Consider the following 24,406-nt stretch of genomic DNA (forward strand, 5'->3'; position numbering starts at 1 on the left):
TTTAATGAAAAACATTAATGTACATATCCAATAAGCCCAAAGAATACAAGTAGGAAAATTCAAAGAGATCTATACCCAGGCATATCACAGTGAAAATGCTGAAAGACAAAGAGAAAATGGTGAAAGTAGCAAGAGAAAAATGGCTCATCATGCCCAAGGGTATCCCAATAAGATTTACAACTCAACCAAGAAGCTTATGTCTTGGAAAACTATCTTTCAAAAATGACAGTGAGAGCCAGGCCCAGTGCCTCAGGCGGGATGATTGCTTGAGGGCAGGAGTTCAAGACTAGCCTGAGCAGGGACGAGACCTTATCTCTACAAAAAATAGAAAAATTAGCCAGGTGTGGTGGCATGTGCCTGTAGTCCTAGCTACTTGGGAAGCTAAGGCAGGAGGATCACTTGAGCCCAGGAGTTTGAGGCTGCAGTGAACTCTGATGACACCACTGCATTCTAGGCCCGGTGACAGAGCAAGACCCTGTCTCCAAAAAAAAAAAAAAAAAAAAGGTGAAATAATACCAGGTTGAAAGCAGGTGACTTCAGGCAGCAATTGTAATCCAAATGAAAAAACAAAGAGCACCAGTAAAAGTAATTATAATTATAAAAGAGTATAAATGCATTTCTTCTCCTAATTTAAAAATCAGTTGTATAAAACCATATGTTTATAGCTATATTGTTGAACCTATAACATATACAAATGTAATATATTTGGCAGTAACTGCATAAAGAAAATAGGTGGGACCAAAGTTGTATTGGAGTAAGGAAATGACACTAGATTGTAAATTGCTTCCACAGGAATCAATGAAGAGAACCAAAATGGTAAATATAACAAACTCTACAAATAAATAGTTGCACTTCTTTTCTCAGTTTCTTTAACAGCCATAAAATTATATAAAGTAATAATTACAACAGTGTATTATTGGGTTTTTAGCATGTAGATATGGATAACAGTTACAGTGCAAAGAGGGAGAAGAGCTATGGAATAGAGCTCTCTATAGGAGCTCTGGAATTTAGTTCATATAAATCTGAAAAAGATTCTGTTAAGCTGTATGTGGTAAGCCTTAGAGCAGCTACTAAGAAAGTAACTTAAAAATATATAGTGAAGCAATTATTAAAAGAATTACAATGTTATACTAGAAAATATTCACTTAATGCAAAATAGGCATTAAATGAGAAATAGAGGAACAAAAAACCCACGTAATTGTTCATTAAAGCAGTCTTAAAACCATGTGAGACATACAGAAAACAAAAAATGAAATGGCAAAAGTAAATACAACTTAATAATATAAAATGTGAATGAACTTCACGAGTCATTCAAAAGACAGATTGTCATATTGGATAAAAAGCAAGATCCAGTCATATGCAGCCCACATGAGACAAACTTTCAATTCAAAGGTACAAATAGGTTGAAAGTGAAGAATGGAAAAAGATGTATTATGCAGACAGCATCCACAAGAAAGCTAGAGTGGCTGGCTGTACTTAGAGACTTTAAAACAAAACCGTTATCAGATATAAGTAGGTACATTTTGTAATAATAAAAGGGTGAATCTGTCAAGAAGTTATAATAGTTATAAACATATATTCATCCAACAGCAGAGCCAAAAATATATATGAAGCAAAAACTAACAGACTTGGTGGGAGTAATTAAACAATAGTAGTTGGAGACCTTGATGTACCGCTTTCAATAATGGATAGAACTAAGCAAATCAACAGGGAAGTGGAAGACTGGGGTAACACTATACACCAACAGGTACTAACAGACAACTGCAGAATACACATTTTTCTCAAGTGCACATGGAACATTCTCTGTGATAGACCATATACAAGGCTATAACAAAAAAGCCTCAATAAATTTAAAAGGTTTAAAGCTGTACAAAGTATGTCCTCCAGTCATAATGGAGTGAAATTAGAAATTAAAAACAGAAATTTGAGAAATTCATAAATATGTGGAAATGAAGCAATATACTTCTAAATAACCAGTGGGTCAAACAGTAGATCACAAAGGAAATTAGAAAATATTTTGAGACAAATGAAAGTGAAGACACAATATACAAAAGTTACAGAATGGAGCTAAAGCATGCTTGGAAATTTATAGCTGTAAATACCTACATTTTAAAAAGTCTCAGTCATCTAAACTCCTACCTTACATCGCTGGAAAAAGAACAAACTAATCTCAAAGCAAGCAGATGGAAGGAAATACTAGGATTAGAGTGGAAATTGGTGAAATAGAGAATAGAAAAACAATAGAGAAAATCCATAAAACCATATGCTTGTTTGAAAAGATCAACAAAACTGACAAACTTTTAGCCACTCTGACCAAAGAAAGAGAGAAGGCTTAAATTACTAAAAACAGGAATGAAAGAAGATACATTACAACTACCCTTACAAAGATAAAAAGGACTCTAAGGGAGTACTATAAACAATGTATGCCAATAAAGTAGATAACTTAGATGAAATGGACAAATTGCAAGAAAGACACAAGCTACTGCAGCTGACTCAAGAAGAAATAGAAAATCTGAGTAGACCTATAACAAGTAATGAGATTGAATTAGTAATGAAACTACCCACAAAGAAAAGCCCTGGTCCACATGGCTTCACTGGTGAATTCTACCAAATGTTTAAAGAATTAATACCAAATCTTTCTAGACTCTTCTATAAAATATAACAGGAGAGAATACTTCCCAGTTCATTTCTATGGGTCAGTATTACCCTGATACCAAAACCAGACAAAGTCACTACAAGAAAAGAAAATTATAGACCAGTATCCCTTATGAATGTAGATGCAGAAATCCTCAACAAAATACTAGCAAACTGAATATGGCAACATATGAGAAGGATTAATTACCATGACCAAATGGGATTTACGCAAGATTGGTTTAACATATGAAAATCAATTTATGTTATACACCGTGACAATAGAATGAAGGATAAAAACCACATGATCATTTCACTAGATGAAGAAATAGCATTTGACAAAATCCAACACTCCTTTGTAATAAAAACACTCAACAAACTTGGCATAGAAGCAAACTTCCTCAACCTCTTAAAGGGCATCTACAGGCTGGGTATGGTGGCTCACACCTGTAATCCTGGCACTCTGGGAGGCTGAGTTGGGAGGATTACTTGAGGCCAGGAGTTGGAGACCCTGTCTCTACAAAAAATAGAAAAATTAACTGGGTGTGGTGGCATGCACCTGGAGTACCAACTACTTGAGCTTCTGAGGCAGGAGGATCTCCTGAGCCCAGAAGTTTGAGGTTGCAGTGAGCTATGATGATGCTACTGTACTCTAGCCAGGGCAACAGAGTGAGACTGTCTCAAAAAAAAAAAACAAAAAACACCCCAGCTAACATCGTACCTAATGGCAAAAAAATGAAAGCTTCCCAGCACGAAGATCAGGAATAAGACAAGTATGTATGCTCTTGCCATGTCTATTCAGCATTGTACTGGAGGTTCTAGCTAGTGTGCTTAGGCAAAAAAAATGAAAGGCATCCAGATTAGAAAGGAAGAAGTAAAACTATCTCTATTCACAGATGACATGATCTTGTATATAGAAAAATCTACGGAATCCACTAAAAACCACTAAACTGATAAATGGGTTAAAAGTTCCAGGATACAAGATTAATATTTAAAAATAAATTATAGGCTGTTCTGATGGTAGTGGGTTATCGGAATTTACTAATGTTAGTGCCACTAAAATTGGTATACGACCCCTCACTGCTAAATTTGACTGGCTTTAAAATAAACAAATGGTAGCAATCAACAAACTAAAAATGAAATTACAATTTCATTTACAGTAGCACCAAAAAGATTAAAATACTTAGGAATAAATTGAACAAGAAATGTATAACTTATACTCTGAGAATTACAAAACATCATTGAAAGAAATTAAAGAAGACCTAAATAAATGTACAGCCATCCTGTGTCCTTGAATTGAAAGATTAATATTAAGATAATAATGTTCCCCATCTTCATCTGCAAACCAATCTGCAGATTCAACACAATCCATATTGAAAATCCCAGCTGACTTTGCAGAAATGGACTAGCTGATCCTGAAATTCATATGGAAATGCAAGGGATCCAGAATAGCAAAAATGATCTTGAAAACACACTTCCTGATTTGAAAACTTAATGTAAAGCTGCAATAATCAAGATACTGTGGTACTGGCCTAAGGATAGACATATAGATCAATGGAATGTTATTTAGAATTCAGAAATAAGCTCTCATGCATATGACCAATTGATTTTCAATGGGTACCAAGACCATTGAGTTGGGGAAACAATAGTGTTTTCAACAAATAGTGCCGGGACCATTGGATATTCATGTGCAAAAGAAAGAAATTAGGTCTCCTGCCTCACATCATATACAAAAATTAACTCAAAAGGATCAAAGATTTAAATGTAAGAGCTAAACCTCTTAAATCCTTAGAAGAAAACCTAAGGATAAATCATGACCTTGGATTTGACAATGGTTTCATAGACATGACATCTAAAGCACAAGCAATCAAATTAATAATAGTTAAATTAGACTTCTTCAAAATTAAAACCTTTTGTGCTTCAGAAAACACCGGCAAGAAAGTTAAAAGAGAACCCGCAGAATGAGAGAACTTTTTGGGGGTGGGAGGGGCAGACATTTTTGCAGACCATGTCACTGATAAGGGACTTGTATCTAGAAAATATAAAGAATGCCTATAGCTCGATAATAAAAACAAAAAACAACCCATTTCAAAATATGGGCAAAGGGTCTGAATAGACATTTCTCTAAAGAAGATACAAATCATCAATAAGCACAGGAAAAGATGCTCAACATCATTAGCTATCAGGGAAATGCAAATCAAAACCACAGTGAGATATGCCACTTCACGCTCAGTAGAATGGTTATCATCAAAAAGACACATAATAACAAGCGTTGGCAAGGATGTGGAGAAATGAGAACCCTCATTCACTGTTAGTGGGCAGGTGAAATGGTGCAGCCACTTTGGAAAATAGTCTGGCAGTTCCTCAAAAGTTACCATATGGCTCAGAAATTCTACTCCTTAGGTATATACCCAAGAGAAGTAAAAATGTATGTTTACACAAAAACTTGTTCATGAATGTTCATCGTAGCATATTCATATTAGCCATAATATGGAAGCAACCCAAATGTCCATCAGGTGATTAATGAATAAACAGAATGTGGTATATTGATACAATAGAATATTATTTAGCAATTAAAAAATGAAATACCAATAAGAGGCTACAACATGGATAAACCTTGAAAACATCATACTAGGTGAAAGAAACGGCCATAAAAGGCCATGTATTCTATAAGCTCGTTTATATGAAGTGTCCTGAATAGGCAGTTCCATAGAGACAGAATGTAATTTAGTGGTTGCCTAGGGCTGAGGGGTTTGGTAAGCAGTAGGGAATGACTGGCAACGAGTACAAGGTGTCTTTTTGGGGTGATGGCTGCACAACTCTGTAAATATACTACAAACCACTGCCTTTCCGTGACTAAATGGGTCAGTTGCCTGGTGTGTGAATTGTAGCTCAAAGCTGTTTTTTAACAAAAGAGTGAGTATGAACCCAGCCCCAGAACGCAGAGTGCAGTGCAGACATACAGGGAGTGGTGACCACACTCACCAGTTACCATAGAGCTGAAGAGACGTGGAGGGAATCGCAGGCCTCTTGAGCTAGTTTTCACGTCCTCATCCTTAGGAATGACCTTGTTGCTAAGCTCTGGGCATTGCTTTGGATATTTCTTGAAAATATTTATCCCAGAGAGTTTGTCAGGCCTGTGCAAGCCAGGCACCAAAAGTTGGCAGTGACTTGGGGAAGAGTCGAGCTGCCTGTGTCTCCTTCCCCACAGATGCTCATTACTGAGGAGGGCTTGTGTGCCACACCCTGCACCTGCCCCTTCTGTAGACATCCCCTCCTGCTGTCCTCCCTAGAGCCCCGTGAGCTAGGAGCTGAGGACACTGAGGTACGGGTGGTCGCATAGCACGTGGATGGCAGAGGCGGGATTCTGCCTCATAGTTCTTCAGATTCTCTCCACAAATCAGTTGACTCTTAACTGTTCTGGGAGCTGGGCCAAGGAGTCCCAATGTGGAAATTAAGTAATTATATTTTTTCTCCCAAGGTGCAGGAAAATATGTGAATAGATAGAATTTTCTTAATTAGATTTTCTCCAGTAAGTTTTTCCTAAGTCTTTACCCACTGCCACTTTAGTTGCCATTAAAACTTCCAGATTAAAAAGAAGAAAACCAAGTAGCAAGCATGTATTAGCAGAAAAACTTAGTTTTTTCTTCTGTTTAACATACACATTGTTTACATATGCTGGGCATTGTTCTATGTATTCCTCTAATCCTCACAACATGGAGACATAGGTACTGTTGTCATTATCACTGCCTTACAGTGATGGATGGATACCGAAGCACAGAGAAGTCAACTAATTTACCCAAGGCCACTCAGCTAGTGAATGGCGTTCCAACCTAACAGTCTGGCGTCAGGGTCTGTGCTCCTAACCACTGTGCCATGTTGCCTTTCCGTCATGCTTCATTCAGCAGCTCGTCTTCTTTCAGGGTTGTGATTTTATATTAGTGATATGGCATGGCTGGAAAAAGATAGTTCCAAGTCTGTAGGGTGGAGGAAGTTAGGTTCTTACGTCATGATACCCTACAGAAGTCACCGTGTCTTCTGGGCAGGCCTTACCTGCATGTATCTGATCACCACTCCTCTGTACCACATGGTTCTTCTGTTCCTTGTAAAAGGCTTCTAGGTGAACGGTTCCAGTAGGAGCTTGAGAGGACCTTACAGCTGCTGACTCATCCTTCCACCTCAAAGATGAGGAAGCTTGAGGAGAAGTCACTCTCCTAAGGTCACCAGAATCAGCCTCTCCTGATTCTGACCAGTCCCCTCTTAAAATAATAGGGACCTAGTAGTGATTGAGGCATCCTAAGTATCCAGTGCTGGGCTTTCCTTGTGTCCCGTTCAGTATTCTCGTGACCTGTAACCCTGGCCATCCACTGCAGTAGCAGAGAGCAGTCTAAGGCCTAGTGAGGAGGGGACTTGCCCACGGTCACACAGCCAGCAAGTCTTCATTCCAGAGCCCTCAGTCGTCATCGCCTTGCTCTCCTGCCTTCCCAGGAGCACACTTTACTGTGGCCTGAGTGGCCCACAGGGACTTTTCCGTTAACTGGGTGGTGAAGGAGATGGGTTAGATAAAGTTCAAAGTACGATGCCTGACACACCTCAAGTGTCCCAGAAATGTTACTTACCTGCTGCTGTTAGTGATAATGAGACTGGGTAAGATGAAAAGCTGCTAATAGATGCTGCGTTCATCTGCATCACTAGTGTCAGTTGTGACACCCAGTCTGCTTTGGAAGTTGAACCTTAGAAAACTTTAGGTTCTTCTTTGAAAACTGGAGGAAAATTCTTCAAAAAAGGATCCCTCTCAGGCTTTCCACAGTGTCCCCTCACGGAAGCTAGGCAGGATAACCAGGTAATCAGAGTCACTTGTGACCTGAAGAGAGTTCCGCACAATTTGCTGTCGGACGTCTGTCTGGGCACTCCCTCGGGGGCTGGCTGGTGGGAGGAGGAAGGAGTAAGCGGGAGGGCGTGGATTGTGTTACTGTGTTGGCTGTGTCGGAACAGTTTTACTTTATGTTGAAGTGGGTTTCTAAGGTTGTCCGGCTCCTGGGGGTTTGGAGGGAGTTTTACAGCTTTCCGAGTCTGTGTCGCAGGCTCGGGGCCCAGCCTAATGGCACTGTTACCTCAAGGCTGTTGACAGCAGGTTTGGTGGGCAGAAATACGTTTCCTCACAAGCCGTGACTCAAACTTCTCTCCCGGTGGCTGCTGTGTCAGCCTCCATCGTGTTCCCTCCTCCAGGGGCTTCGGAAGAGAATGGTCTGCCTCACACTTCGACTAGGACCCAGCTGCCCCAGTCCATGAAGATTATGCACGAGATCATGTACAAACTGGAAGTGCTCTATGTCCTCTGCGTGCTGCTGATGGGGCGTCAGCGAAACCAGGTGGGCCCCTCTCCGATGTCTCGGGACAGGGGGAGCCAGGAGCAGAGCTGCCGGGTGCTCCATTGGGCCTTCTCTCAGAATGGCTCTCGTTCTAGCCCAGCAAAGTGTAGGGGTGGGTTTCCTTTTTCCTGTTTCATGTGTAAGGAAACCAGGCTGATTCCAGAGCTGAGTCTTTGTACTCTCTCTTGCTGTGAGCAGCGTTTCTAGAGAGCAGTGGTGCACAGGGGGAGCAGGCAGTCTGCCACGGTGATGTGAGGAACAAAGGGCTGATGCCTGGCAAGACTGGCCGTGCGGATGTGCAGGAGGAGTTGCCGGTCTGATGCAGGCTTAGGGTGGCAGAGCAGCGCCCAGACCCGTGTTTGCCCAGACCTGTGTCTATCTTCAAAAGCTGGGCAAATGCAGATGTGCCGGGGTTCCCTGAGCCGTGAAACAGTTCCAGGAGGGAGGAGCAAGGTCCCCTAACCTGCAGTGGGAGAAAGAAGACAGCGCTCCTCAAGATGTGAGAGGTGGCCCCTCCTGCTGACTATGTTACTGTCCTAGGGAGGAAACCAGGCGTGGTGGGAGGAGGGACTTCCAGGGAGGACAGGCTGGGAGCTCAGCAGTCCTTCCGAGTCGCACCGGACTGTCAAAGCTCCTCTGGATGACAGAGGGGCAGTTATCCCCATTTTACAAATGAACAGTTTTACAAAAGAGCCAGGAAATGACTCACTGAAAAGATGATATTTGGCGTGAAAATGTCCAAAGAAAGTGAGGGAGCCCACCAGGTAAAGGGAGCAGCGCCCCTGGGTGGGAATGTGCCTGGTGTTAGGGTAGGGAAGAGGCTGGGCTGGACCAGGCAGTGAGGAGAGGAGGGCTGAGGGCTCGCAGGGGCCAGATCCCATCTAGCTGTCAGAGGCCATTTGAAAGACTTTGGTTTTTACTCTCAGGGAAGTGGGAAGTCATCCCTCTGGCTGCTGTCTGGAGGTCTGGAGGGCAAGGATGGGCGTGCGGAGACCATTAGAGGCCCTCGTCATGGAGCTGAGAGATGATAGTAGCTAGGACTGGCACGTGGTGGTGGGAGTGGTGGGAAGCGGTTGCATTCTGGATACATCCTGAAAGTAGAGCAGATAAGATTTGCGAATGGTTTGACCGTAGGCATAAGAGAGAGGAGTTAAGGATGACTCCCAAAGTTTTTGGCCTAAGCACATAGGGGAATGGATTTGCCATTTGTTGAGATGCTCAAGACTGGTGGTGAGGAGTAGAGGGGCAGGCTCGGGGCTGGAGGTGTCACTTTGAGAGTCCTCAGCAAGTCGTTGGTATTTGAAAGCAAGACACTGGGTGAGGTACCACGCTGACATCCCTACCTTCAATATGGAACATGTTTGTTATTTAAAAAAATAAATAACAGCAGTAGGGACAGCTTCCAAGTGTTGAGTTTTTTTAGAGGTATTTTCACAGTCATTCATATTTGAATTTTCAGGTGTTTGGTAGGTTATACAACAGGTAGTGACCCCCTTCCCTGCACCTGATGCTTGAGAAAACCAGGGTACAGAATGGGCCATGCTCTCGCTGGCCAGGCCTGGGCAGAGCCAGGATTTGGACCCTGCTGCCCTGCCTCTTCTTTCTGTCCCCTCACAGCAGTTCCCTGAGCCTTCCTCTTGCCAAGTTGCTATGAGACATTGTGGTCTTTAGTTAGTCTGTGGGATTACAGTGCTGCTTCCTTGGGAATGAACCTTCAGTGGCCTTGGAATCCTGCCCCACCAAGAACTGGTGTTTTACCAGCACATTCTCATTTGCACAGTCAGCAGCTACAGAGTTCCTACAGTGTGCCAGGCACTGGCAAACAGTTCTAGCCCCATACTTTCTAGGCTCTAGCAATCCTCCTGCCTCAGCCTCCCAAATAGCTGGGACTCCAGGCGCGTACCACCATGCCCGGCTGAGTTTTTAATTTTGTAGAGACAGGGTCTCACTATGTTGCCCAGGCAGGTCTTGAACTCCTGGCCTCAAGCAAACCTCCCACCTTGGCCTCCCAAAGTGCTGAGATTACAGGTGTGAGCCACTGTGGTTGGCCCCATAATTCTATTTTAAAAGATATATTAGTAAATTAGTGCCAGTGAAGCCCCTCTCTCTGATTCTTAACATTCTTACATGAAGCAACTAATTTTACCAGTTATTAGTATATCCTTCTAGAGACATTTTATGCTTATAAAAGCAAATATATTCCTCTTTTTTATATAATCAGTAATACAGCATGTATACATTTTCTTACTATATCTTAATGATTATTCAATTCACTACATGTAAAAGACTTTTTTTTTTTTTTTTTTTTACTGGTGCCTTGTATCCCTTTGAATGGATATACTGTCATTTATATAACCAATCCTCAGTGGAAGTGGAAGTTATGTCTATTTTTTGGTATTACAAATAATGCTGCTTTGAGTAGTATTGTAAATGTATGCCATTTAGTATTTATATGGGTCTCTCTGAGAATAAATTCCTAAAAGTGGAATTTCTGGTCAAAGGGAATGTGGATTTGTCATTTTTGGAGATACTGTGAAAGTGTCCTCCCTGTAGCACCAGGTTGCCCTTCCTCCAGCCTGTGTGATGTGCTTGGTGCCCAGGTCACTCACCAGCACAGTACCATAAAACTTTGCCATCTTTGCCAATCTAAAAATGTGAAAAATTGGTTGGGATTTGACTTTTTCTTAATATCATAAGTGAAGTTGAGCTATTTTCATATGTTTAGGAGCCTTTTCTGTTTTACTTTCTACAGCCTTTGTCTGTTTTTTTTCTGTAGAGTTGATCTTTTTGTTTCAGAGATGTATAGGACTCCCTATAGAGGAAATTAGCTCTTTGCCTGTGGCATGAGTTGCCGATATATGTTCTCCATTTGTCGTAGGTGACTTCTGACTTGGTTTATTGTGAGTTTTGCCATGCTCAGTTTTAAAAGGTTTATTTGGCAAAATCAAAAATCTTCTTTTTTAGCTTCTAGGCTTAGTATAATCTTTCAGAAAGGCTTTACCAGCTTAGATCATTTTTTTTAAAGTCTTTGCATAGATTTTTCTAGGAGATCTTATAGTTTCAGCTTTTAATAATTGCATCTTTCTTCCAGTTGAAATTTATCCCAGTGTAAAGCATGAGGTATATTTTCATTTTAATGATGTAATAGGGAAACAAACTTTAAGAAACTTGCTTAAGGTTGCAAAGTTTGCACATGGTGGAGCTAGGAGTCTAACCCAGGGCTATCTGAATCTAAAACTCATGCTCCTAAGATAGGACCTACCGTACATTATGACTTGTAGGATTTTTGTGAGCATTAATGAGCAAAGTTAAAAAGTGTATTTGTGTGGAGTAGTGGGGCGTAGGATATGTATGGATGTTTTCTTTAAGCCTCAACACTCCGTATCAACTGTTGCTTCCTTCGTCCCTGAGCATGAGGCTTTGCTAGATCTTCTAAGCACTTTTGTCTCAATGCCTTTCCCTTCCTTCCCTGTCCAGGTTCACAGAATGATCGCAGAGTTCAAGCTGATCCCAGGACTCAATAATTTGTTTGACAAGCTGATTTGGAGGAAGCACTCAGCGTCTGCCCTTGTTCTCCACGGTCACAACCAGAATTGTGACTGTAGCCCGGTAAGCAGGGGAACCTGGGGACAGATGGGGCTTGACTTGCTAGGAGTAGTTGTTTCAAGACCTGCTGCTGACGCTTTGACCTCTTGTTCTTTGAGAGTAGAGCAGAAACTAAAAGTCATATTTCATAATCCCCATTGGAAGCTACCTTGGGGGAGGGTCCAAGCCAACCCTATGCTAAACTCCCTATGCAAAAATCCCGTTTAGGATTACCCCATCTCTACAAAAGAAAATTTAAAAATCAGCCTGGTGTGGTGATGTGCACCTGTAGTCCCAGCTATTTGGGAGGCTGAGGTGGGAGGATTGCTAGAGCCCCTGAGTTTGAGGCTATGTAGTTTGAGCTATGGTCACACCACTGTACTTTAGCCTGGGTGTCAGAGCAAGACCATGTCTCTTAAAAAAAAAAAAAAAGTCATACACTTCCCTTGTACACCTCTGGGATGGTGATCTTGCTTCCCTATAGGCAGGGCCACCCACTCCATTAGCTAGTAGCAAGTTTTTTTTCCTTATTTGTTGTTCTATCCCTTTGTAATTTACATCCACTGATGCTAGGTTTGCCTCCTAGAACCACACACTACAGAGGGTCTGTATCAAAAAAGTGCTTTGGGATGCTTCAGTTTTTTGAGGTCAAGGACTCGCCTCTACCTTGTGTCTCTCACAGTGCCCTAGAGAGAGCTCTGAACTGGGTGTCAGAAGGCCTGGTGCCACTCAGCCTGTTGGGAGAGCTTGAATAAGTCACTGAATCTCTGAGCTTTTGTTTTCTTGCACAAGGAGGAAAATATTCCTGTGCCCACCGGCTTCCCCAGCCTGTCAGAAGCCCATCCACCAGCATGAGCGGGAAAGCACCAGGGCCCCTGGTCTCTGTGCTGCATTCTGGGCACTTTCCTCAGTGCCCTGCCTTCCTCTTTCCATCTTCCCTTTGACCTTATCAGATTTGCCTTTCAGTCCATCCATCTGAGTTTTTGTTCTTTTTGCATCTTGCAGTGTTGCCCAGGCTGGTCTCAAACTCCTGGCCTCGAGAGATCCTCTCACCTCAGCCTCCCAAAATCCTAGGATTACAGGTGTGAGCCACCACACCTGGCCTCTTCTTTTTGTTGTTGTTTTTTTTTTGTTTTAAGAGATGAGGTCTCACTCTGTTGCCCAGGCTGGAGTGCACTGGCACTATCATAGCTCACAGCAGCCTTGAGCTCTTGGGCTTAAGCAATCCTCCTGCCTTAGCCTCCGAGTAGCTGAGATTACAAACAGGGCACCGTACCCAGCTCCATTTGAGTTTTTAATTTCAAGTGAATACATTTTATATTTCTGGACATTCTGTCTGGCTCTGTTGAAAAACTCCTTGGTCTTTGTTCGTTATGTTGATGTCTTCTTTCTGATGTGTGTTATTTCTTTAATCATTTGTAACATACTTTGTTATGGTCTCTTTTATTTGCTCATGGGTACTAATGCTTGTGTTTGGGACTTTAGACACTCTGTTGCCTCGTGTTTTGTGATGTTTATGGAGAAGCCACCTTCAGGGGGGCTTGTTTTCTTTTTGGGCACCTGTGTAGCCTTAGCCCTGGAAGCACTTCTACAGGGCACTTTTGCTTTTGTCTGGTGGGTACTTCAAGGGTACAGATGTCCCAGGGCCAGTTTCCATGTTTAACGTCTTGGCCCTGCTGCTCTGGCAGTGTGAGCCCAGGGTTTCCGCTGCTCCTAGGAGGCTCCCCTCCAGCTGCCAGCAGTGCCCTGGGAAAGCCAGGCTTCTTGAAGCCGGCTCCTTGGGCCAGTAGGTTGGGTCTTTCGAACCCATCTTTCACCAGGCACATGCAGGCCCAAGGCTCCGTCGGTTTCTGCAGGACATTACAACCCAAGCCCTGGTGTGACCAAGTCTCGTTTCCACTGCTCCACACACCCACAGCTCCCAGCGTCAGCTGCTGGGCTCACTGCTCCCTACTCAGTCCTTTCTTCGTTTCTCATTCCTGCATACTTCCCTTTCTTTCTTACAAACTTACAGATTTGAAAGAATTTTGATTATTTTTTATCCAGTATGCTTGGGTATTTTTAGCAGGAAGGGTCCACGTTAACTTAATCTGTTGTTGGCCGGAATGTCGAAGTCAACAGATGAATGTCTGACTAAAGAAAAGTCCTCCCTTGTGCATGAGGTCAGAGAAGCAGGCTATCTCCAGGGTATCTGCCTTGTTTCATATGGGAACGTTGATTCTGTGATTTTAACATTGAGGATACACATGTGTTTTAGGACATCACCTTGAAGATACAGTTTTTGAGGCTTCTCCAGAGCTTCAGCGACCACCACGAGTAAGTACAAGCACGTCCCTGCACGGAGAGTTGTTGGGCTGTCACCCAAAGTCCTCTCTTTCCTTGCCTGGTCACTGACCTCAGCTCAAGAGGAGGATGTGGAGCTGCTGAAAGCCCACTGTCCCTCCAGTGTTAGCAGGTGTGACTGCACTTCGTGACACTGCAATAGGAGCTGCCGTTTGTCCGGCCCTTCCTTTGTGCCCGGCACTGTGCCAAGCTTTTCTCTAGCCTCACGGCCACCGTGGAAAGCCAGCACAGGGTGATTGGCCCCATATCACCCCTGGAATCGCCACATGTCTCGCTGTCCTCTGAAGCAGGAGTGGAGGCTTGGCTGTTCCCAGGGGCCGGCAGGAACCCCAGGCAAGGCCGGCTGCGTGCTTACCGCGCAGGCGGGGGTTCTTCACCTGCACGGGGAGACGCGCTCTCTCCCTGTTTTGTTTTCTTTTGTTTTGTTTTTGAAATACACTCTGCCCTCTCATTTTTTATTTTTCAGCCTTCAATGAAGAATGTACAGGAGGCCAGGCGCGGTGGCTCACGCCTGTAATCCTAGCACTCTGGGAGGCTGAGGCGGGTAGATCGTTTGAGCTCAGGAGTTTGAGACCAGCCTGAGCAAGAGCGAGACTCTGTCTCTACTAAAAATAGAAAGAAATGATCTGGACAGCTAAAAATATATGTAGAAAAAATTAGCCAGACATGGTGGCACATGCCTGTAGTCCCAGCTACTTGGGAGGCTGAGGCAGGAGGATCGCTTGAGCCCAGGAGTTTGAGGTTGCTGTGAGCTAGGCTGATGCCACGGCACTCTAGTCTGGGCAACAGAGTGAGACTCTGTCTCAAAAAAAAAAAAGAATGTACAGGAAAGTGTACATTGTCTGCTATGAGGAAAGCTGTACAGGGGACGGGTGACCAGCTGACACTTGGCGTTGGCACTGGGGAACGAATTGCCAGGGGAGGGACCTTAGTGAGCCAGAACAGCAGGCCCAGGCCACCACCGCTCAGCTCCACCGAGCTGTGGGTGTACAGGAAACTGGGCCCACTGTTACATGACTTCTGATTTTTTTTCTCCTAAGGAAAACCAGAAATGAAGATTTATGTGAAAGGTCCCGTTTTTTTGTTGTGGGTTTTTTTTTTTTTTGAGACAGAGTCTCGCTTTGTTGCCCAGGCTAGAGTGAGTGCCGTGGCGTCAGCCTAGGTCACAGCAACCTCAAACTCTTGGGCTTAAGAGATCCTACTGCCTCAGCCTCCTGAGTAGCTGGGACTACAGGCACGCACCACCATGCCCAGCTAATTTTTTCTCTATATATTTTTAGTTGTCCATATAATTTCTTTCTATTTTTAGTAGAAACAGGGTCTTGCTTTTGCTCAGGCTGGTCTCGAGCTCCTGACATTGAGCAATCCACCTGCCTCGGCCTCCCAGAGTGCTAGGATTACAGGCGTGAGCCACCGCACCCCGCCCGAAAGGTTCCAATTTTTAAATGTCAGTTTAAATTCTCTTAAAACATCGTATGAGCTAACAGAACATGCCTGAGGACAAATATGGCCCCAGGGGCCTCTACTTTGCAACTTCCCTCTCTATCATGTGTGACCAGCCTCTTTGAGAGGTTCCCTGACAAAAAGCAGTAGAAAGGCTCCCAGAAGTACGTGAACTCCCTGGAAAATAGCACCAATAGGTCATGAAAGCACACTTTTTTTCCAGAGGAGGTAGGTCCCCAACTTTCATCAGACTGTTAAATCTGAGCATTTCTGTGGGCCAGGCCCTGGGGATACGGTGATGATGAAAATCACCAGGGCCCTCGCTCTCAGGAAGGGCACAGCATGGCGTGGGGACAGCTATGCATCAGAGGATTCCACCGCTGAGCGTATGGTGACAAGTGGAGATGGCACTGAGGAGGAAAGGAGCAGAGTCTGTTAGAGGACATCAGCGTGGGGTGTGAGAAGACATTTGACAGGGTCCAGAAGTGGCCGGGGTGCTCAGGAACTCTGCCCTGCAGGAGTGACTTGTCAGCTGAGGCCTGAAGGGTCGGTTCATAGGAGTAAGTTGGGTGGACAGGCAGCGTGAGAGGGCGAGTGTTCTAGCCAGAAGCCCTGGCACGTGCAGAAGGCCCTGAAGGAGGGAAAGCCAGTATGGCCAGATGACGGAGTGATGTGGGCTCGGCTCAAGGCGAGGCTGCACAGGGCATACGTTCACAGCCTGGAATGTCCGTATAGACGGTGCCTGACTTAGGATGGTTTGACTTAAGGTTTTTCAACGTGACAGTGGTGCAGAAGTAGGATTTTGAATGTTGATGTGTACCTGGGCTGTGACATGCAGTGTGATACCCTCGCAGTGCTGGTGACGGGCTGCAGCGCCTAGTCGGCCGCGCAGTTGTCGTTAGGTGGGCAGACGGCCGTGGTGTACTGTTTGCCAAATGATTGTGCCCGACTGTAGGCTAATGTGTTTCAGGCACATTCAAGATAGGCTAGGCTAAGTAGAATGTTCGTTAGGTTAGGTGTATTAAACACCTTTTCAATTTAAACTATATTTTCAACTTAACAACAGGTTTATCAGGACATGAGGTCCTCGTAAGTCAAGTAGCATCTTTGGGCCGGTCATGGTGGCTCACGCCTGTAATCCTAGCACTCCAGGAGGCAGAAGCAGAATGACTCCTTGAGCTCAGGAGTTCAAGACCAGCCTGAGCAAGAGCAAGATCCTGCCTCTACTAAAAAAAAAAAAAAAAAAAAACAAGAAAGAAAAAAAAAAGAAAAAATTAGCCAGGTGTGGTGGCGTGCGCCTATAGTTCCAGCTACGTAGTAGGCTGAGGCAGGATCGCTTGAGCCCAAGAATTTGAGGTTACAGTGAGCTATGATGACACCATCTCACTGTAGCCTAGGGTGACAGAGCAAGACTCTGTCTCAATTAAAAAAAAAAAAAAAAAAAAAGCATGTGTGTTCTAAAAGCAGTGGGAAGCTGCGGGACCGTTTCCAACCGGAGTGACAGGATCAGAGTCCTGTTTCTGAAGATCGTTCTGGGTGCTGTGTGAGGACTCAGCTCCTGTGGGAGACCGTTTAGGGAACTGGTGACCTGGGAGCACAGGACCCAGCAATGGCAAACCTGGATGGCAAGTGGGTGAGGGAGTGTCACAGCTGACCAGGCCTCTGCTTTTGTGACTGTGGCAGCTGGTGGCATTGCAGTAGCAGGGCCAGGCTTGGGTAGAACAACGAGTATGACTGGACATGCTGAGGGCAGGTGCCTTGGAGACAGCAGATAGAAGTGTTCATTTGGCCAAAGGAAAGCCCGGAGATGCCCAGGGCAGGCACCTCATTAGTGAATGTGGCAGGCAGGGACATGGGGCTTGGGGCAGGGAGAGATTTCATAGCCTGGGGGTTTTCTCCTGCAGATGATGGCTCAGGTGAGAGGTACAGGGGCAGGTGCCTGGTGGATTCTCAGATTCTCTCTCTCCACAGGAGATGGGCAAGAGACTCCCTGTGCTAGCCCGGTAGTGACCTGGCAGCTCCACTTCCTATCCCTCATCTCCTGCAACCCATTTTTTTCAGGAACAAGTACCTGCTCCTCAACAACCAGGAGCTGAACGAACTCAGCGCCATCTCTCTCAAGGCCAACATCCCCGAGGTGGAAGCCGTCCTCAACACCGACAGGTGAGTATGGTGGGGTGCAGCTTTGGCCACCTTGATGCCTGGGGCTCCCAAATGGGTGCACGCAGGTGTGTGTGCTTGTCCTTTCTCTCTTTTTTTTTTTTTTTTTTGAGACAGAGTCTCACTCTGTCACCCTGGGTAGAGTACCGTGGCATCAGCTTAGCTCACAGCAACCTCAAACTCCTGGGCTCAAGCAATCCTCCTGCCTCAGCCTCCCCAGTAGCTGGGACTACAGGCATGTGCCACCATGCCCAGCTAATTTTTTCTGTGTGTATTTTTAGTTGTCTGGCTGATTTCTTTCTATTTTTTTAGTAGAGACGGTGTCTCGCTCTTGCTCAGACTGATCTCAAACTCCTGAGCTCAAATGATCTGCCCATCTCGGCCTCCCAGAGTGCTAGGATTACAGGCGTGAGCCACTATGCCCTGCCTGCTTGTCCTTTCTCACTCACATGTAGCTATAATGTCCCGAAGGCTCCTGTGTGCCAGGCACTGTGCTCACGTCACCTGCATTTTCTTGTTGGAGTGTCATAGCAGCCCTGGGAGGGAAGTGCCATCATCACCTCCACTTTACAAAAGAGGGAGCGGAGGCTCAGAGAGGTCACCTGCCAAAGGTTGTCTGTGCTCTGGCCCCCTCCTCTTGTCACCTGCACACAGCACTTCTGCTGGTGTGCTCCTTTCTTGCCCAGTGGCAGCTGTAGCCAAGCAAGGCAGGCATGCAAGCCCCTCACCCTATGCCAAGAGTTAAGTACAGTTACTTGGGCTATGTTTGCTCGTCTTCCGGAGCAGGACAATGAGGTGACAGGCTCACGGGAGTCAGAATAGGGTGGACTTGATCCAGCAACAGGAGCCATACTTTCCCGACCTTTTTTATTTTAAGGCAGCAGAACTCTTCCTTCAAACAAAATTATACACAGTCCTGCTTCGATGTCTATAGAGGACAAAAGTAGAGCTGTTGTGCTTGAGCAGGGGTTTAAGGGCCCAGAGCCTGTCTGCCTGGCCGTCTCCTTCCCCGCTGGTGGGGCCGGAGTCATTTCCTCATCTGCTGCCTTTGCTTCACGGACCGGGAAGTGGAGGCCTGGAGGCTCGGGTACTTGCCCAAGGCCCAGCTGGAACTGAACCTCAGGCACGGAGTACCCTGGGCCCCATGCTGTTAGCACAGACTGTACCCCCTCTGGCAGACTGTCAGGACGTGTTTCAAACCCACTTTTCACATAAACAACCTCCTCTGACCCTGAGTGTGTTTCTGGCCGGGAGGCAGCGGGAGTGCGCTGGACCGTTCAGTTCTGTGACTGCAGGGTGTGCTGGACCCAGGTGGAGCGAGAAAGCATCCTGCAGGCTGACAAATGTCCCCATGGTTCCTCACCCACCTAAGCCAGCTGAGTGACCCGGCCCCCAGGCTCCTGTCAGCCGCTCAGATCTGTCCCTGTCTTTTATTTCAGGAGTTTGGTGTGTGATGGGAAGAGAGGCTTACTAACCCGGCTGCTGCAGGTCATGAAGAAGGAGCCAGCCGAGTCATCTTTCAGGTGGGTCTGGGGACAGGTACCTGCCACCTCTGAGGAGTTAAGTGTTTCTCCAGTGGTTAGAAATACCTCCTTTAGTCACCAGTGTCCACCCCTAAGGTGCGGCTACTGCTGGGGAGAAGGGGTTTGACGGCCGCCTTTCCCTTGTGTTGACTCGGCAGGTACGTGTGAGCTGCCGCAAGGTCCCCGGGACCCGGATTCGCCAGCACCTGCTCTGTGCTGGCGCCGGGCAGGTGGAGAACTGGGACACGGGACCTGCCACGTGGAATTCCCTGGGGTTGTGGGAAACACGTGTGGAAAGAAACCCGTTTCGGTGCCTTGTGGCGAGGAATGGAGCCCCAGGAGCTGTGGGAGCGAAGGAGAGCCCTTCCCCTGTTGGGGGCTGGCGGGGTAGGCGTGGACGGGAGGCCTTCTCAGAGTTCCTCAGCCTCACCTGGGATACGTCTCGAAGGCTGCAGGCAGGAGGAAACCTGCCAGGGCCGGGTGGGAGCTGTCAGGAGGCTCCGTGCCCACGTGAGCCCTTGTTGCTTCTGCCCTCTGGGCCACTCCGTCAACAGCAGGCACCTCTTCTCTAGGCCATCCCATCACATGTGAGCTCAGTGGCCTGTCTACCATATGTCAGCTTCTTTCACAAGTCCCCAGCCCCTCAGTTCCATGAGGAATTCTTCTGAAAAGGCACAGCCTAGAGTGTTTTCACATGGGACTCTCTGGAGCCAGCCCTTGGACCCTAGATGCCACCTCCTCTGCCACACATCCCCTTCAGACAGAGCCACACAGGCGTCAGTTCCCCATTGAGCTGTCAGCTCCATGAGAGTGGGGATTCTCTTGCTCACTGCTGTGTCCCCAAGGCCTAGGATGAGGCCCGGTGCTTGGCAGCCGTACAGGAAAGGTCTGTGGAATAAATGAAAAGGCAGCAAACATCTCCCAACCCCTTGGGGAATTGAACATGGGCCGAAAGAGGGCAGCCTTAGCCACCTGGGCCAGGGGTCAACATTTGGGTCGTAGGTTTTGGCAAGCCCGGGCTGTGGAGAGTTTCCTGCGAGGGACTACCTCCTATGCAGACCAGATGTTCCTGCTGAAGCGAGGCCTTCTGGAGGTACGGCCTGGAGGAGCCCGGGGTGTTGGGCGTCCATCTCCCCGCAGCCCCGTGCGCTGCTGTCCTGTCCTGAGCCCTACACGGTCATCAGGAGCAGAACACATCTGGAGACGTTTCAGTGCCGGGGCAGATTGCCCTCGTGTTGGCCCTGCAGTTTCCAGCTGTGGGTTCCCCGTGGTGCTTAAGGGGTGACTGAGGGGCTTAGGGAGTGGCCGTGTAGGAGGGAAGAGTCTAGAGTTACCCAGAAAGGCCTTTTGACCCTGAGGATATTCTGATACTGACTAAAAGTTAATTTTCCTTTATTGAATAATGGCTTTCAGAAAAAGCAAAATCTGCAAAAGTGGGGAGCAAAATGGCCAAAGTATTCATTGATTTTTTTTTTAATTTGATATGGACAAGAAACTAACGCATGAATCATTGTAAAATCTATATGGGAAAGAATTGATCCAAGTCCACGTAACTTCAAGAAAATGAAAAATGAAAAATATTGGAAACAGTTTAACTGTCATAGAAAACTTTTTCAAGGAGTTAAATTAGCTTTATGTTCTTGATAAAAATTAATTGACTTTGGTGTAAACTTTAAACAAGTTTATTCATAAACACAAAGGCAAACCCATAGGGTCAGAATGTGTCCTTTGCCCTTAAACTCTGTCCTTCCTGTCCTCACATGGCTTCAGTGCATGGGCAGTGGCCACTGTTAGGCCTGGAGAGCCTCGGGCATGTCGGTGACCACAGAGCAGCTCAGAGGCTTCAGCTCTGAGCCCTGAGCAAGCAAGCGAGACTCTGCTGTGCACCCAGCCCGCTTCCCTTCCTGGTGGGGTTAGTCGGGCCTGGCCCTGTCCTTAGGGCCACCCGTATCCTCAGACAGGAATCTAGAGAGGGTTACAGGTTCCATCGACCTGGGTGCTTGCTCAGGTCAAACGTGTGGTCCGACTCTGTGCCAGGCCCTGGTGGGAGGCGGGCGGGGAGCAGCCACATTCACACCTTCACCTCGTCCCCTCCTCACCCCCAGCACATCCTGTACTGCATCGTGGACAGCGAGTGCAAGTCAAGGGATGTGCTTCAGAGTTACTTCGACCTCCTAGGGGAGCTGATGAAGTTCAATGTTGATGCATTCAAGAGATTCAATAAATATATCAACACTGATGCAAAGGTAAAGTTAACCCTGGGCTCCATGGAGTGTGCTGGATTGTCTAAAAGTTATCGTGGAGCCCCGGTCTGCCAGTCTTGAGGTGCAGGTTTTACACTGGAGAATACTGGGCTGTCACTGGGCAGTCAGCAGGCATTCATTAGCACCTACTGTGTGCCGGGCACTGTGCTAGACCCTAGGAATACAGGGATGAAAACCTGAGCTGCTTGTGAGCCAGGAGTGAGGCTGTGTGGTGGGTGCCGTGGTAGGTGCCGTGGCGGGAGCCCCTGGAGGGCGGCGCTGAGCCTGGCATCTTCGGCTCCCAGGGCTGTGCACGACAGAAACCTAACTCAGACTAGTTGAAGTAAAAATCAGAGGAGTCCAGCACCCTTCCGAGTAAAACCACCGGACAGAGTGTGAGAAGGTCTGGGCTGAGCTCCTGGTGGTTCTGCTTAGTAGCTGGGTGGTGAGCGCAGTTCGCTCAGCCTGTCTGAGCCTCCACCTTCTATTGCGAAGCGGCAGGGCTGGGGGAGAGCCTCAGTGCCCCTTAGAGTGACTGCCTGGCCTGGGCCACAGCTGTCTCGGGCCTGCACCCCGCGGCCCCCGTGAGCTCACGCTCTGCTGCAGTTCCAGGTGTTCCTGAAGCAGATTAACAGCTCCCTGGTGGACTCCAACATGCTGGTGCGCTGTGTCACTCTGTCGCTAGACCGATTTGAAAACCAGGTGGACATGAAAGGTAAGGAAGGAGAAGGCTGCCAAGGTGAGTCAGTGCAGTGCGACAGCGCTGGCGTCGGAACCCGGCCTCCAGCAAGGAGATGAGAAAGACTGAGGAGCTACACCGGCCGGCCACGTGGCCGGCTCCAAGGTGGCGTCTCTGAGGGTGGCTTGACTTCTCTCTGCTGTTATGTTTCCTTTAGTGAGAATGTACATTTTAATAAAGTGAAAACACTGTCGTTGCCAGCAAAAGGCAAAAAAACAAACCAGAAAAGCGCCTTCCTCTTCTGGGCTGGGATTGCCAGGACAAGTCAGACCTGTTCTCTGTGCACTGTGAGACCTCCGTCTCCTGTGCACTGTGTCATAGGTGCGGTGTGGCGCGGTGGGGACGTCTGAGTTCCCTGGAATGCTCGCGCCCATCCGTGTCTGTGTGCATGCGTGTACTCTTGGCCATGGGAGAGGGTCTGTGGCATCCAGCAGATTCTCACAAGGGTTTGTGACCCCCCCCATTAAGTTAGACACTTGCCCTTTGTCACAGTGTCATTGACAGTAAGACGTATCGTGGTCATTTAGTGATTTAGCCATTTGCCTCCTTTTTCTGCCCCAGAGGGTCTGTTTCAGGGGAACAGCCACGCGGATTGGGGACCTACAGCTGTGGCCCCACCGCCCAGTAGTGTGGCGAGCGGTTTGCCCGGACACTAGCAGAAGGAGCGGAGCCTGTGGCACCGTGACCCCAACAGTGGCCTGACTGGCCTGAGAGCTGGTGTGGGGAAGCAGTCTCGTTAAGGGGTCTGGGAGACGATTCGAACTCGTTCATTGTTTTTCTTAATTTAGTGTCATCCGTCTTCCTGTCAGGGAAACTGCGGAGTGTGACACAGAGCCGGGCGGGGAGGGCTGGGGGAGACTTGCCCCCCAGCACGGCTCTGGGCGGGAGCTGCTGGGGCAGCTCTGCGGAGAACAGGGGCCTGGCCTGATGGCAGAACAGCCGGAGATGACCCGTTCCTGCTGCAGCCAGCTGCTGCTGTAGTTGCTTGGACAGTGAGGGGCCCCCAGCTTCCGACTGTCGGGGGGCAGGGGGAGTTGCTCAACCAGAGGTGGGGGCGGCCCGGCCACTGGGCCTGAGCCTGCGGTGCTCACCTCCCCTCCCTCCGCAGTCGCCGAGGTCCTGTCCGAGTGCCGCCTGCTCGCCTACATCTCCCAGGTGCCCACGCAGATGTCCTTCCTCTTCCGCCTCATCAACATCATCCACGTGCAGACGCTGACCCAGGTGAGCGGCCTTGGCAGATGGGCGACAGGGAAGGCAGATTGGAAACCGTGTTCCTCGTCCGGGAGCCCAGCAGGCTGTGTCTCCCCCCCTCACTGTAGAAGTGCCCCCCCCACCCCCCGTGGCCCAGCTCTTCTGAGGACTTTGCCACGGGGAGTCAGGTGGTGCCTGGGGAGGGGGGTGGCAGGTCTCCGCAGGTCACAGACTCCGGCAGGGCCCAGTCGAGAGTGCACTGCGTTCTGCTGGCTCCAAGTCCAGTGTCCCACGTCCCTCGCCCCTCCCGTGCCAGGCTCGGGAACTGGGCCTGAGATTGCCTCCCAGCCCCTCACGAGGTAGCTGTGCAGCCCTCCCTTCTCCAGGCTTCAAACCCCTTTCCTAAAATGGGGGTGATGCTGGTGCCTTGCTCAGGCGGTTCTTTTGTGCTGTCAGCTAGCAAGTGCTTGCTGGGGCGAGGGCCTGGGCAGGTGTACGGTGAATGGTGCAGGGACTCTGCCCTCCCGAAGCTCACGGTCTCGTGCTGAACGAAAGTTCAGAAGTGAGATAACTGCCTCCCCGCCCCCACGTGAACCCCGCCCTGCCTGGGCATCGAACCTCCTGCATGAAGTCCCTGAGCCAAGATCTGGATGAGGACAGACACTGTTGCCATCGAGGCGGGGGTGGGTGGGAGTGGGGAGCGGGCAGGTGCTCAGGCAGGACGCTGGTGATGTCGGCGTGCTCCCTCCCCCAGGCCTGTCTCAGGCCTGTGCAGGCGCAGCTCAGCGGGCGGCCGTGGACTCCACCGCGCCCTTGCAGGGCCCAGGCCCGGGCACCTGTCCTGCCCGGTGGCTGCCCAGGTTCACCAGCGGTACCTAACCCTAGCGGTCCGCGGCCTTGCAGGAGAACGTCAGCTGCCTCAACACCAGCCTGGTGATCCTGATGCTGGCCCGGCGGAAAGAACGGCTGCCTCTGTACCTGCGGCTGCTGCAGCGGATGGAGCACAGCAAGAAGTACCCCGGCTTCCTACTCAACAACTTCCACAACCTGCTGCGCTTTTGGCAGCAGCACTACCTGCACAAGGACAAGGACAGCACCTGCCTGGAGAACGTGAGTGCCCACCCCGAGTGAGTGGCGGGTGGGCAGTTGGCGCGCAGACCCAGGGCCCTTCAGAGG

General features: G+C 48.0%; 1 protein-coding gene across 2 annotated transcripts in view; it reads left to right on the forward strand.

Annotated features, from left to right (window-relative positions):
- The window catches only part of TRPC4AP (transient receptor potential cation channel subfamily C member 4 associated protein), a 75,421-nt gene that overhangs the window by 50,088 nt on the left and 927 nt on the right, over nt 1-24,406 (forward strand). The window contains exons 9-18 of one of the 2 annotated variants that reach the window (XM_069495431.1): nt 7,861-8,003; nt 11,481-11,612; nt 13,846-13,904; nt 17,436-17,537; nt 18,974-19,057; nt 20,060-20,150; nt 21,163-21,303; nt 21,907-22,015; nt 23,148-23,260; nt 24,134-24,340. In XM_069495431.1, coding sequence (XP_069351532.1) covers nt 7,861-8,003; nt 11,481-11,612; nt 13,846-13,904; nt 17,436-17,537; nt 18,974-19,057; nt 20,060-20,150; nt 21,163-21,303; nt 21,907-22,015; nt 23,148-23,260; nt 24,134-24,340 — 1,181 coding nt within the window. Of the gene's footprint in view, nt 1-7,836; nt 8,004-11,480; nt 11,613-13,845; nt 13,905-17,435; nt 17,538-18,973; nt 19,058-20,059; nt 20,151-21,162; nt 21,304-21,906; nt 22,016-23,147; nt 23,261-24,133; nt 24,341-24,406 lie in introns of both variants that reach the window. The other variant, XM_069495430.1, reaches the window with a different exon arrangement.

The sequence above is a fragment of the Eulemur rufifrons genome, chromosome 20 (genome assembly GCF_041146395.1).
Source record: "Eulemur rufifrons isolate Redbay chromosome 20, OSU_ERuf_1, whole genome shotgun sequence".
Taxonomy (NCBI): Eukaryota; Metazoa; Chordata; class Mammalia; order Primates; family Lemuridae; genus Eulemur; species Eulemur rufifrons.